The following is a 14,497-nucleotide window of genomic DNA, read 5'->3' on the forward strand; positions in this document are numbered from 1 at the left end:
AGGAGGAAGGCATGGTGGAAGTGCCCATTTTCCACCTCTGGCAACTTGGCTCCAAGCTGCTGCTTTGGTTGCACCTCCCCATGACCTTCAGGATTTCAGGGACTGCTCAGCGGATGACCCCAGAGACGGAGGGCAAAATCAGCAGCCCCTCTAGCCAGGAATGAGGAGTGTTGGCAAATGGGGAGGGCGTTGGAGGGGGAGAGAGTGTGGCAGAAGATGTGTGCGGAGGAATATGCGTGCCTCGTGTCTGATTTCTTTTATTATTGGATCACTGCCTTATCCGCTGACATTTCATCTACAAGAAAATAGTTCTGTTCACCAATTTCATGTCCTTTTGTTCTTTAGTAGTGTTTGGCTGCTAATGAATGTCCAAAGAATTTATTAATAATGCAATAATAGTGATTTGCAGCTGCTAAAGTGTGGTTCGGGTAGGAATATATGGCCCATTTTGTAACTTGTCCACCAAAGTGAGTTTGGAATGCCTGATTTAGATAAAAAGAACAGACCGATGAAATTTAGCATCCTGGATTTCCAGCTGATCTCTGGGTCTGGCTAGCATCCCCCCAGGCAGCCTCTGTCCTTCGGGAGCAGAGTCCGCGGAAACAGTTTTACGGGGGAGAAAAAAGTCACCCCAAAGATCTTTAAACAAATGGAATTCAGTTGACCCATGCAAACTGACCGAAGCTGTTACTAAAAATGCCCCCTTTCATTGTGTTGAAGAGAGGATGAAAATGATTCTGCTGTTAAGAGGCTTGTGATGTCAGGATTTTTTCTGCCAAGGAACATTGGTTTTGCGCTGTGCAGCTGTAGCCATTATCCAGTTAATACAGTTTATTAGTGCTAAACAGAAGGTAGCCTGTATTAAGGTTTTATTCCCCCACCCTTGGCATTGTTAGATTTTACTGAACATACTACCTTCAAGGTTTATGTGACGGTTGTCCAAAACCCTTCTGTTTCTTGAGGAATAATTTGTAGTTGAAAGATATAAAATTGATAAGAATTTTAATTGATGGTCTAACCACTTAAGTTGAAGGTGAAGACTTATTCTGTGATTGGATATTGGAATTTAACATGAGCAGCTGGGTTTTACTTGTTGGTATGATATAGAGGGGCTGTAGGATTTCAAGATCATAAGAGAAAGTGTTGACATCCAACACTGAGGGAAGACTGCCCTATTTGAATAAGAAAGAATCAAAATTTTGCTATCAAAGAGTTGATCTTCAGAGTACGGCAGCCACCCCCAAAGTGATTTTTATACTCTGACAATATTGATATGATTAGGTGCCTAACCATGTCCATTTATTATCCCTTTTTAATATCTCTTGCACCATGTTTTCATTTGTTAGACCTGTGAGACTATTTTTATCCAAAGCAGGAATTTTTCTCCCCATGAACCTAATAACATTCGAAATACTGCGTCCTAAATTTTTTTTTTTAAAACCTAGTAACAATATAGATAAATGGGAAATGTGATTACAAAATTAAAGTTCAAAGGAACCAGCATGTGAGGATGGAGTTAAGATAGAGACCTGCACAGGCCCTGTATGTGGCACCTGTAACTGACTTCCACTGACAAACTATATGTCCGTCCCTGATCTGTACCCGCAGATAAACATGACCAGACCAGCAGCTAGTCTAGGGAACATTGCAGGTATGTGAGTCCAAAGAGGCTCCCAGGTAAGGGAGACAAAGGCAGCTGCCCTCCCTGGCTACAATCCTCCTCTGTTGAGCTAGAAGGGTGTGTAGACCGCATCCCAGTTGGGAGTGGGTGAGGGAGGGAAAGGGAAGATGCGAGGCTAGGGGAGGAAAGGAATTGGGGCAGTGTCGGAGTGGACGGTAGTAATGCAGCCCCCTCCGTGACTTATCCTGGGATACCCTGGATGAGATAAGTGTGGTCTTCAGCAAAACTTACCTGTGCCCGATTTGTACCTTGCCGAGAAGCAATAACGCCTGACCCATAGCCTTCCTTTGAGTACCCAAGGGCAGGGGAAATTGTAGGTGTACTATTCTCTCTCAGATTGAGGGTTACAACCGTGGCACTCTAGAAAATTTAAAAAAATACTAATGATAATTATATTTATGCCCTTACAAGGTGTCAAAAACTGTTCTGAACTTTGAGGTAAATACGTGGCAATCATGTCGGACACAGTCCCCATCCTTCATGTGCTTCACAGTGTAAGAAGGGAGAAGTGCCACTGATGGTCTCGCCACCATGTTCTCTCTCCTTACCGCATTGGGGCCCTTCTTTGACTAAGCAAAGGTGACTTCTTTGACTAAACACTGAGGTACTTGCCCTCTAAGCACTTATATACTCACCCCACCCTCCCCACCCCCAGAAGAATTTAGGTACAGATCTTTAAACTCTATTGTTTCCCCCTTGTAGTTTCTTTTAGTGTCTGTCACCCTTGCTAGATTGTAAAGTCCTTGAAGGCAGGGATTAAGCCTGCCAACTCTGTCGACTTAACTCATCTGGACCTCAGTTTTGTCAACTGTAAAATGGCGATTAAACCCTATTCTCTCCTACTTAGAGCATGAGCCTCATGTGGGACGGGGCTTCATCCTACCTGATAAACCTGCATCTACCCCATCGCTTAGAATAGTGCTTGACACATAATAAGTGCTTAACAAATACCATGCCAGGAGTTTTAACCCACAGGAAAATACCTTGAGATGGCTCTCTTTCCCCTTCTGTTTGCTGGAAACATCATTAGGCTTAGTACAGTTCTCTGCAAAGACTAGGTGCTCAGTAGATCCTGTTGATTGGAGATAGGAAATGGGCCTGGCTGGACCGTTAGTCTCATCCAGTATAACATTTCCTTTTCAGACTCTTGTATTTGGAATGTGGTGGACATGTTCAACTAGATCTGGAGGCTTTTGGTGGATGTGGAGAAATGTTATTTAAATTTACAAGTAATTTCATTTCAGCATCTTCAGTATGTTTAAGCTTTTCAGCCCATGTGCTAGAAATTTTTTTTTTAAATATTATTGGTAATCGTATTTATGCGCTTACAGTATGTCAAAAACTGTTCTAAATTCTGAGATAAATACGTGGCAGTAGTCCCCGCCCTTCATTGTGGTTCAGTGTAAGAAGGGAGAAGAGGGAGTGAATCCCTATTTTACAGACGAGGCAACTGAGCACAGAAACATCGTGACTTGTCCAGGTTTACTGTGTGGACAAGTGGGGAGACAGAATTAGAACCCAGTTCCTCCGATGACCAAACCCGAGATCTTCCCACTTGTGAGACCTGGATTAGCTTTGTTGTCACCAGACCATTGGTGTCTTGGAGTCAATCCATCTTGGAACCCGGGAGACTCTGCGTTGCCATTAAGGTAGTTTGAAATTCAGAAAGAATTCGCGGATCATGTCACGTTGGTCTTCTGTAATTAGTCATTCCCACAACTTCTCTCTTCTCTCTTTGAGATTTGATAGCATGCGACAGAGGTAGCTTATTGAGTTGAATTTTGTCTAAGAAAATACAGGTAGGTAGGCTTGCTTGGAGCGGAGGAGGAGGAAGGAAACGGGGAAAAGTCACACGTACACACTGAGAGCTGAGAGTTACCGTCAGGCCTGCCTGAAATTCTCAGCCAGTCAATCACAGACTTTTCCTTTCCCAACCTTGCGCACCTCTCTGTTTATTTCTGGCCTGCAGGGACAGTTTCATTTTCAGTCACCTGGACAGATGTTTAGAATTTAGAAACTTTTGGAACCCCTTCTTTGGGCTAAGTGGTAGCCTTTTGTGATAAAAATGATCTGTTTGACACCCTGATATATGTGGAGGGGTAGTCAGTTTTGCACTTTAAACTCATTAAAGACTAATTTCCAGAGTTACTGAGTTAAATGAGTGCATTTAGGACTTTGAGTTTAGAGAGATGTGGATTCATCCATCAATGATAATGCCAGCAGTACTGCCCAAGATATTTTTTGGGCAGTATATGATATTTTTCAGCAGCGGTGGATTGACTGACTCTTGTATATACTTAATCAGATGTATAATCTTCCCGAAACTTTTAGACAATGTAGAGAATGCATTTTTAATGGGAAGCATTGGATTTAAAATGTGAATGTTTCTTGAAAGTACTTGAGTATGTGGGACAGCTTATATCACCAATGTTTGTGGTTAAACCGATAGTCTTTATAAAATCAGTTATGTAAGTTATGTCTGTATTTTTGGCTGGTTTGGTACGGGTGGTAAAGCCTCGCATTTGTAAATGCAAGCTGCAAATCATTTTTTTTTTTTTTGAACTGTTCTGAAACAGGAAACCAGCCTTATCGTACTCACCCAGAGAACTAGGAAGAAAGTAATTACTGGGTGTACTCGTTAAAACCAGTTAGTTGGGCAACTTAATGTTTAAGTGGTTCGCAGATGTAGTCTGGGCATTTGTATTTACAGTAATACATAATTATCAGTTACAATTCATAAAATGAAAAAGAAAACCTTAATAGTGAGTACTTAAAATTAGTTCATCAAAAAGGTACTTGGGCTAGGTAACCAGTAAAGCCTATGTAGGGCGTGTGCAGTTTGTGGCTGCTTTCACGCTTATGGAACAGCAGTTCTGCCCTCTGCCCAATTTGACTGAACAGCAGCGTGCTTCATCCCAACTGAGTCGTTCGATTCGGTTCACGGAGGGGTCCGACGTATTGAAGACGCTCGGCTCTAGCGTCGGCTCCCTGATTAGACTGTAAGCCCGTCATAGGGCAGGGACAGTCTCCATCTGTTACCGATTTGTACATTCCAAGTGCTCAGTACAGTGCTGTGCACATAGTAAGCGCTCAATAAATACTATTGAATGAATGAATGATGGGGTGTTCTGGCTGGCGATCGTCAGCTCCAAGCGATCGAGAGGTCTCCCCGTGTCTTCCTCTGCCCCAGGAGTCCTTGAGTGCTCCCGAAGAACTTCCCTTTTGACTAAGAGCTCCTCGGTGTGTCCTGAAGGTGTTCTGTGGGCTTTAAGGAATTGAGGAACACCCCTCTGCTGAGTAAGCAGTGGAAGCTGACACAGCTGAAGGCAGCTTGCCTAATCCATGAGGGAGGTTGGGATTACCTTCCGTCCGCTCAGATGACAAGTGCGTACCTGTCTGAAAGTGATTCTCAGCTGCTCCCTCGGGTGAAGAAAATGGCTGGAAATATGGCCTCTCTCTCTCGTTTTTGGGTGATGTACGTCTCTCAGCTGAGCCAACTGTATTAGATTCTTCATGTTGGCAACTGAGAAATTTATGCGTGGCGGGACTCGTAGTCCCATCGGAAGTCATGGTACCCCTAAGAATAAGCTCCTTGTGGGCAGGGACTGTATCACTCATTCGGTACTTGACAAGTGCGCAGCATGATGTTTTGCCCACAGTGGTCACTCAGAAAATCAGTGCTATTGTTTCTAGTCCGGTTACACTGTCAGAGCTTGGGCCTATGGGGTTCTTTCCTTTAAAGGCTTATATGAGTCAGTCCAGAATCTGAAATTCAGCAGGGACCTGGAAGTCCTCGTCTTCCTCCTCCTCATCCTCTCCACCCTTTCTTCCCAGTCACTTGCAACCCTCCTTTTTAAGATTAGGGAGCTGTGTAACAAAAGGAGATGAGACCTCTGACTATAATAATAATAATAATAATAATGTTGGTAGTAAGCGCTTGCTCTGTGCCAGGCACTGTTCTAAGCAGTGAGGTAGATTCAAGGTCATCAGGTCGCCCCACGTAGGGCTCACAGTCTTCATCCCCATTTTACAGATGAGGTAACTGAGGCACAGAGAAGTTAAGTGACTTGCCCAAGGTCACACAGCTGACATGCGGCAGAACCGGGATTGGAACCCGTGACTTCTGACTCCCAAGCCCTGGCTCTTTCCACTGAGCCATGCTGCTTTGACTCCCAAGGGCTGCTGTTTCACGTGTGCATTGAAAGTTCCAGAACCCCCTGGGGCAACTGAGTCCGTGCAGCCAGTGCTTCTTGGAGTAAATTCTGGGTCACGTCCAGTTGGAGATGGGATCACGTGCCAGACTGGCTCGGGCAGGACAGGAGATGGACTAGATTTTAGATTTTTTTCTCTGGGTATTATACGGGGGCTCTTTTTTTTACAAAAGGAACCCTTCTAAGTGTTGAGCGGCGCTCTGGATCCCTGGCACTCAGTGAACAGGGCCACAAAGGCAGGAATCTAGTGCCTGTCAGGGACAAAATCACAAGTGGTGCTATCCATAATGTGTAGCTGCTCTGATGTCTTGGAGTTTTGAGAGAGGCATAGAAGTGACTGGAGTCTATATGAAATCACCTTTGGAGTTAGAAGGCAAGCCACCCACTGAGTGGGTACACGTGTACTTACCCAATTGCTTGTGTTGATTCGGGCCACAGAAATCTGCTCAGCTGAAAAATGTGGTTAAACATGCTTGTCTTGTGTCATCATGGCCTAATTGTGCGTGATCAAGTAGGGTGAGACGATTACGGATGATATATTTTTGAGCCCCAGCTCGTTTTAGTGGAGTTTAAATCATTTGAGACCCATTGGAGTTTTAAAATTTGTCGGGTATTAAGAGCACATTTGGTATTAATGTTGCCTTCGTAATCTGGTAAAAAAGCTCTCAAAGTACATGTAAAGAAATCGGGTTTAGAGTGGGTTAATTTGGCATCTGTGGGTGCATAGTAGATATACATTTTAAGACCTTTTCATCTTTGAAGTGTAGAGAATCTTGAGAGGTAAAGAAATCAATCTAAGCAAAAGGTATGGACTTTGTAAGACTGAAGAAATGGGACCATTCAAAGGCCCTGGAAAGAATACATAATCTGGAAGATGTATTCCTGGAAGATGTAAAGGATGTTTGTTATTTGGAAAAGAAATTATAACTCTATAATTCCTCAGAGTTGACTGAAATCAGGAGTGGAGGTAGGACTCTTCCCCTTTATGGATATTGAGATAAGAGCCATCAGAGTTAATGACACAGCGGTTGTCTGTCTGCGCAGCCCAAAGGAAATGGAGGCTTGCTCAATTTTCCAGTTGATGTGCTCCATATAGATAGCCTCAATTTTTGTTGTTGTGAGTGTGCTACCAACTGGATACTCTCCCACTTCATTTGGATTGTGCAGACCCAGTAAACAGAATCAATAGATCATATTTATTTGACACTATGTGCAGAACACAGTGTGGCTCAGTGGAAAGAGCATGGGCTTGGGAGTCAGAGGTCCTGGGTTCTAATCCCTACTCAGCTGCTTGTCAGCTGTGTGACTTTGGGCAAGTCACTTAACTTCTCTATGGCTCAGTTCCCTCATCTGTAAAATGGGGATGAAGACTGAGAGTCCCATGTGGGACAACCTGGTCACCTTCTATCCTCCCCAGCGCTTAGAACAGTGCTTGGCACATAGTAAGCGCTTAACGAATACCATCATTATTAATTATTGTTATTAATCCTAAGCACTAGGGAGAATACAATAGAAATGATTCCTGCCCTCAAGGAGTGTACAGTCTAGTAGGAAAGAGAGATATGGAAGTGTTACAAATAGAAGGAATCAGTAAGGTATAAAATGTGAACATATGTGCTATGAGGGTGAGGGGAGTGTGAATTCTCAAGTGCTTAGAAGTGATGGAAATGCTGAAGTGGCAGTAGGTGAGACTATAGAGTGGAGGAGATGAAGGATTAACCAGGGTCGGCCTCCTGGAGGAGATTTGATTTCAGAAGGGATAGGGGAGAACAGTGGTGGGCCAGATGAGAAGTGGGCAGGAGTTACAGACAGGAGGGAGAGGGTCTGGGCAAGAGGTCGGTCGACATTGGGAGAGACAAGACACATTGGTAGGCTTGTTTGAGAGGAACAATGGGAGCGTGGGCAGCTTTGTTGTGGGAGAAGGAAGAAGAGAGAAGGGAGCGTATTAAAACTTCTGGCCGGGAGTTTCTGCGGGAAGCTTGTGGAGAGGAATCGACAACTACTGGAGGCTTGTGAGGAGTTGGAGGGATGCGTGCAGGACGATGTTTTATAAAAATGATTTGTGCAGCAGACTGTGTAGACCTGAGTCCAGGAAATTGATGCCGTAGGGAAATCAGGATATGACACGTGCCGGGACCTGTCGCCTTCTGGTTCTCCTCCTATCTCTTTGGCCGTTCCTTCTTGGTCTTTTTCGCTGGCTCTTTCTCTGCCTCCCACTCTAATTTGGCAGGGGGTAGGGGGTGCCCCTCAAGGCTCAGTTCTGGGTCCTCTTCTATATTGCATCTACCCCCCGCTTCCTTGGATAATTCATTCCCTCAAATGCTTCAGCTACCATCTCTGCACAGTTGATTTCCAAACCTACCTCTCCCAGCTCTGACCTCCCTACATCTCTTCTGTCTCACATTTCCTTGTGCCTTCAGGATATCTCTACTTGGATGACCTGCTGACACTTCAAATTTAACATGTCCCAAACAGAACTACTCTTTTTTTTACTTGAACCCTGTCCTCCCCCTGTTTTTCCCATTACCGTAGACAGCAGCACTATCGCAATCCTGTATTCAATCTGTCACCAGGTGCTGTCGGTTCTACTTTCACAACATCTCTAGAATCCCTTTTATCTCCATCCAGAATGCTGTCACGCTAATCCATATCCCGCCTTGACTACTGCACCAGCCTCCTCCCTGACCTCCCTGCCCCCCCCCCCCCCACCTCCCAATTCCTTACTCCACCGAGCTCTCTGGATCATTCTTCCAAAAATCCCCTCCCCGCCCCCCCCCCAAATTACAGCCCATATCTCCGCACTCCTCAAAAACCTTCAAAAGTTGTCCAACCGCTTATATATCAAGCATAAAAACCTTGACATTAGCTTTGAGGCAGTCAGCTCTCCCCCTCTTACCTATTCTCAGTCCCACAACACGTAAGCATATATCCTTATACTCTGTTTCGTATTTTACTGTCTGTCATCCCTCTCGACTGTAAGCTCCTTGTGGGCAGAGATTGTCTTTCAACTCAATCGTATGGTGCTTTTCCAAGCTCTCAGAATAGTGCTCTATCCACAGAAAGCACTGAAATAGCAATGTCAGTTAATCGTATTTATTGAGCACTGTTCTCAGTGCATGGGAGAGTACGGTATGGTTGACTGACCATGGTGATAGCAGTTGGGATTGAGAGGAAGGGGCGGATTCTAGGGGCGTTGTGTATATGGAAGTGACTGAACGATGCGGGTCGAAGGAGAGAGATGAGTCAAGGATAACGCCAAGGTTGTAGGCTCGTGAGACAGGGATGATGGTTTCAGCAGTGATAGGAAAGTCATTGGGAGGAGAGGATTTACAAGGGTTGGTGAGTTCAGCCTTTGGTCATATTCAACCTGAGCCACCATCAGGAGGTAGAAGGAAACGTGGCTTAACAGAGGAGAAGTTGGTCCCGGCAAGGTGGATTTGGGTGTCAAAATGGTGGGAGTGGATAAACTCCCCAAGAGAATGAGTGTAGGTTTATAATAGAGGGGGACTCACAGCTGAGTCTCGAGGGACACCCACAAGGAGTAATCCTGTTGGACCATGGCCAAGGAGGATTACTAGTTAATTACCTAGTTAATTACTAAGAGTTAACCAGAATCTGAATTATGGGCATTTGGGGATTTTTAGTAATGAAATCATGCCTTGCAGTCACAGAAGAAATTTTTTTTCTTTTGAAGAAAGGAAAGATGAAGATGGGCTTATTTTAGAAATTGACTGATTAATTCACAAGAGGTATTTTGTGTCTCTAAATGGGTCATTCTGTATACTGCACACTTTTTTTAGGCTGATTTATCCACCGGAGCTGTCGTCTTGGAGTGAATCAACTAAGATAATTGCTCAATTTTGCACTTTTCTTGGGCCTTGCAGTCTTAGCTGTGTGTCTTCTTTTGCCGTCCGAGAACCTCAGCTCCAGAACACGTCAAAAAGGAAGAGGTACTGTTGCTTCAGCTGAGGCAGTCCCTTTGGGATTTTTAATTGCTAATGATGTAGGGAAGATCTCATCCCTGTCAGGTATAAGAAAATGCAATTAAACACTGTTTTAAGATCCTGAATATTTGAGGTGCCTTTTTAAAAGTTTAATTTTAAAGCTTTTTTAGTTAGCGGATATGTTAGGAATGTGGTCTTGAGTCCTTTGGGAGCAGGAACAGATACTGCAGCTGTATGACCCCTGGAGGAAACTTGAGAATTTATGGGTTCCTTTATTTTAGGTACAAATTAGGGATTAAAAAAAAAATAGTACCTAAGTGCTTACTGTGTACCAAGCACTGTATTCATTCACTCATTCAATCGTATTTATTGAGCACTTACTATGTGCAAAGCACTGTACTAAGCACTTGGGAGAGTACAGGATAACAACAAACAGGTTACTGTTGCAGTCAGGTTGTACACAGTCCCTGTCCCATGTGGTGGTGATGATGATGGCATTTAAGTGCTTACTATGTGCCAAGCACTATTCTAAGCAGTGAACAGTCTAAGTAGGAGGGAGGAGGAATTAATCCCCATTTTGTAGATGAGGTAACTGAGGTACCAAGGAGTGATTTGCCCAAGGTTACACAGCAGACAAGTGGCAACTTGGGGATTAGAACCCAGGTCCTCTGACTCCCAAGCTCGTGCTCTTTCCAGTAGGCCATGCTGCTTCTTCCTTAAATACTAAAGTCGGCATTGTGTTTCTTCATTGTAATTTAGCTGCAAAATTGGGTTTGTCAAAATTAAATATTTGTCTTTCGACAAAATTCGTGAAGTGCATTTTAATCACTTTTCAGTTTTGTAGATCAGATTTAAGTTTAAAAATTGGTCTCTTCTTAAATCCTAAACACTGCAGTGAAAATTACCTTCAATCACCATTTCACTATGTAACTTGAAAATCCCAGTTGCCAAAATGCCCAAAAAGACAATGTCAGCTGCTTGAGGGCGAGGCCGTACATTTTTCCGGGTATAGGGCTCATTATTGGAGTGCTTCGCGTTGATGTTATAATATCTGCTTTTTACAGCCTTATGTATCTGTTTTTTATATTCTTACGTACTTGTTTGGTTGCCTGCAGTTGTACATCTGCCTAACACCCTATTTTTTCAGTTGCCTTTTAAATATTGGCAATGTAATTTTCCAGTCCTATGCAACTATTTTAATCAGTCATATTTATCAAGTGCTTGCTGTGTGCGGAGTGCTTGGAAAAGAGTAAAATATAACAAAACTACGTAGACGTTCCCTGCCCACAGTGAGCTTACAGTCTAGAGGAAGAGACCGTCATTAATATAAATAAACAATTTGTGGGTATGTATGTAATTGCTGCGGGACTGAGGAGGGGTGAACAGAGGGAGCAAATCCAAGTACAAGGGTGAGACAGAAGGGAGTGGGAGAAGAGGAAATTAGGGCTTAGGGAAGGCCTCTTGGAGGAGATGTGCCTTCATTAAGGCTTTGGAGGTGGGGAGGGTAATTGTCAGATATGAAGAGGGAAGACCTACCAGGCCAAAGGCAAGACGTGGTGGGTGAAAGTTCAGCAGTGAGATAGGTTTGAAATACTCTGCATTAGAGTGAAGTGTGAGGGCTGGGTTGTAGTAGGAGAGCGGTGAGGTAAGGTAAGAGGGGATGAGGTGAGCAAAGGATGGATTTTAGTGATGTGAAAGTTAAACCAGCAAGATTTAGTGACATGGAATAATTTGAATGAGAGAGATGAGTCGAGGATAACGCCAAGGTGAGGGGCTTGTGAGACAGGAAACCTGGTGGTGCTGTCTACAGTGATAGGAAAATCTGGGGGAAGACAGGGTTTGGGAGGGAAGGTAAGGAATTCTGTTTCTGTCTTTTCTGGTATTTCTCACTTTTTTCCTCTGAGTTACAATCATACTCTTGATTTAGACGTGAGCCCATCACTGGGCAGGGATTGTCTCTGTTGCTGAATTGTCCATTCCAAGAGCTTAGTACAGTGCCCTGCGCATAGTAAGCGCTCAATAAATACGATTGAATGAATGAATTTTCAAAATTGTTCCTTTACCACTGGGTGTAGAGAATAATGGCAGCAACACAAAAGTAAATGCACTTTAAAGAGTTATGTCATCATCTTAGAGCATTTTTTTAGTGTATGACCCTAGGTAGTTTAGTGTTTGCGTGGATATTTAATCATCTTTGAACCAAAGGACAACCGGACAATTTATACAAATAAATAAGTTTAAGTATGCTAAGTTTTTGAATGGGTTATCTAAATTTGCTCAGTGGTTTCAGTGGAAACATTTAGGGAATGACAATTACAGCCTTAGAAAACAGAAACACAATCTTTTTTTGTTCTTTTTAAAGGGGACACTAAATACACTGATCAAAATTCTTCGGTGAGGTATTTCTATTTATAAAAAAAAAAAAATTCATTTATCAGTGCACTTTGCCATCCTTTAGAATGTTTTCACTGTTAGCATATGACTTGCAGGAAGGGTTAAGCCTTTTTTTTAGAGTTTCTAATTGAAGCTTTATTTGTACTGCTAGAACTGGATCTCTTCTCAGAAATATATTTCTATTTTAATTAGCTGCTAGACTTTGTTTCTTTCTCATTTTTAATAAGCCAAATATGCATGGATATGTTCTTTTTTGATATCATCTAAAATGGAAATATGCAAATAGAAAAATGGGGGTGTAGTAAACTTATGGAATAGTTGAATGCAATACTGAACTAAGATAAGGTAAATTATCTGAGTTGGAGAAAGTAATTGATACCCTTGAAAGTGCTTTTTGATAACTACCAGTGTTTCAGCAGTTTTTTGGGAAAATCAATGAAGAATTTCATATTTTATGTTATTCTTGAGTCAAGTCTGGTCAGTTCTTGACAGGGTAGAAACTTGAAGGAAGACATGATGGGTTTTTTTAGAATATTCAACTTTTACCAAGTAATAGCTACCTATTAAAAATATTTTACTTTTTTTTCTGAGCATCTCCATTACTAGCCTTAGAATCCACAACTGTAAATCATTTTCAAAAGCACCAAACTTTTAACAGCTGGATTAAAGTTTAATAGCTGTAATGCTTGTGGAATAATTTGAGGTGCCTGGAAGATGATTCCTTAATCTGTGCTGAGTTCATTTTCTTTTGGTAGCTGCCCCTTTATTTGAAGACAATAATTGAAAAGGTAAAATAAGTATTGTCCAAGAAGAAGGAATTTGAGGTCCATTTCAACATAGTTTTATGAAGTCTGCCACTTGAGCAAAGAGTAAGTTTCTTTCAGGGGGTTTTCCTACCTTTCTAATTATGTCGGTTATTAACCCTTGTTCATACTGTGCAAATCTTGGGTAGATGTGTAAAACACTGTCTTCATTTTGTAATGTGTTCAAATGTGTTTAGCCTTACTATAAGTAATTTTCTCCAATAGTAAGATAGAATAACAGTAAGTTAATTTAAAATGTGGTATGAGCACTCATATGAAACTGAACGTAAAATGTGAAAATATCGCTATCATTTTGTCATTTCCTCTGATGGACCGTTTTTTCAGCTGATGTTCAAATTTTGTCCTGAATTAGTTGAAATAATAGCTGTACCTGAACCGTTACATGTCACATTCTTCTATTTTCAGGTATATGTATGTTGCAAAGGTTTCCTTAACTCTCAACAATCAGATATTTATCCAAACATAATTGCTATGGGGTTTCCTGCAGAAAGACTTGAAGGTGTATACAGAAACAACATTGATGATGTAGTAAGGTAAGGACTCTTTCGTTACTGTATGATTGATGTCTTCACTGTAGGCGGTGGGTTATGTCTCTGCAGTCACTTAATTTCAGGTGTGCGGTTTTCCAACATTCCCCAGAGAGGTGCAGTGGGGAAAATCTGGTCTATTAGATGAATTTAATCTTTGTTGGTGGTGATCTAAAGTACTTTTTGGGGTCAGTTTATGTAGTGCAATGCAGAGAAGCAGCATGGCTTAGTGGAAAGAGCCCAGGCTTGGGAGTCAGAGGACATGGGTTCTAATTGCCGCTCCGCCACTTGTCTGCTGTGTGATCTTGGGCAAGCCACTTAACTTCCCTGTGCCTCATTTACTTCATCTGTAAAATGGGGATCGAGACTGTGAGCCCCATGTGGGACAACCGCATTACCTTGTGTCTATCCCAGTGCTTGGCACATAGTAAGCACTTAACAAATCCCATCATTATTATTATTACTCCAAGGGACATCGTCTCAATTTGGAGTTGATGTCGTGTACTTAGTTTTATGAATTATTCATGTTTTCAGAAAGGAGGCTTTTCAAGTATTAGAAGGTGCGAAAGGCCATATAGACCATAGAATAGATGTTCTTCTAAGTGAACTGTTAAAACTGGAGTTGTCAAATGTCCTATGGTTATTTGAGTCCTTCTGCCTCTCTGGGGAGACCTCAGACTCTAGTGAAGTGTCCCTCAGGTGCGTCTTTTATGAAGTGTTAAAAACGAGTGATTTGGAGGATTTATTTTTAAGGCAAATGATCTTAACCTCTTTTAATAACGGATACCTGTGCCAACTTGGATATTCTAAATTGGCAGTAAATTGTGACTCTTTTAAACACCAACTATATAACCTTTAGGGGATGGGGAGTTGCACCACCAAAATGCTAGGATAAGGTTTAGGGAATTATTACGAT

At 42.4% G+C, this 14,497-nt stretch overlaps 1 protein-coding gene across 1 annotated transcript in view; it reads left to right on the top strand.

The window, feature by feature from the left end:
* Nucleotides 1–14,497, top strand: part of PTEN (phosphatase and tensin homolog) — a 73,832-nt gene that overhangs the window by 9,209 nt on the left and 50,126 nt on the right. The window contains exon 2 of the mRNA XM_029059784.2: nucleotides 13,503–13,587. Within this exon, the coding sequence (XP_028915617.1) occupies nucleotides 13,503–13,587 (85 nt within the window). The remainder of the gene's footprint in view (nucleotides 1–13,502; nucleotides 13,588–14,497) is intronic.

This window comes from Ornithorhynchus anatinus, chromosome 3 (assembly GCF_004115215.2).
Source record: "Ornithorhynchus anatinus isolate Pmale09 chromosome 3, mOrnAna1.pri.v4, whole genome shotgun sequence".
In the NCBI taxonomy this organism is placed as follows: Eukaryota; Metazoa; Chordata; class Mammalia; order Monotremata; family Ornithorhynchidae; genus Ornithorhynchus; species Ornithorhynchus anatinus.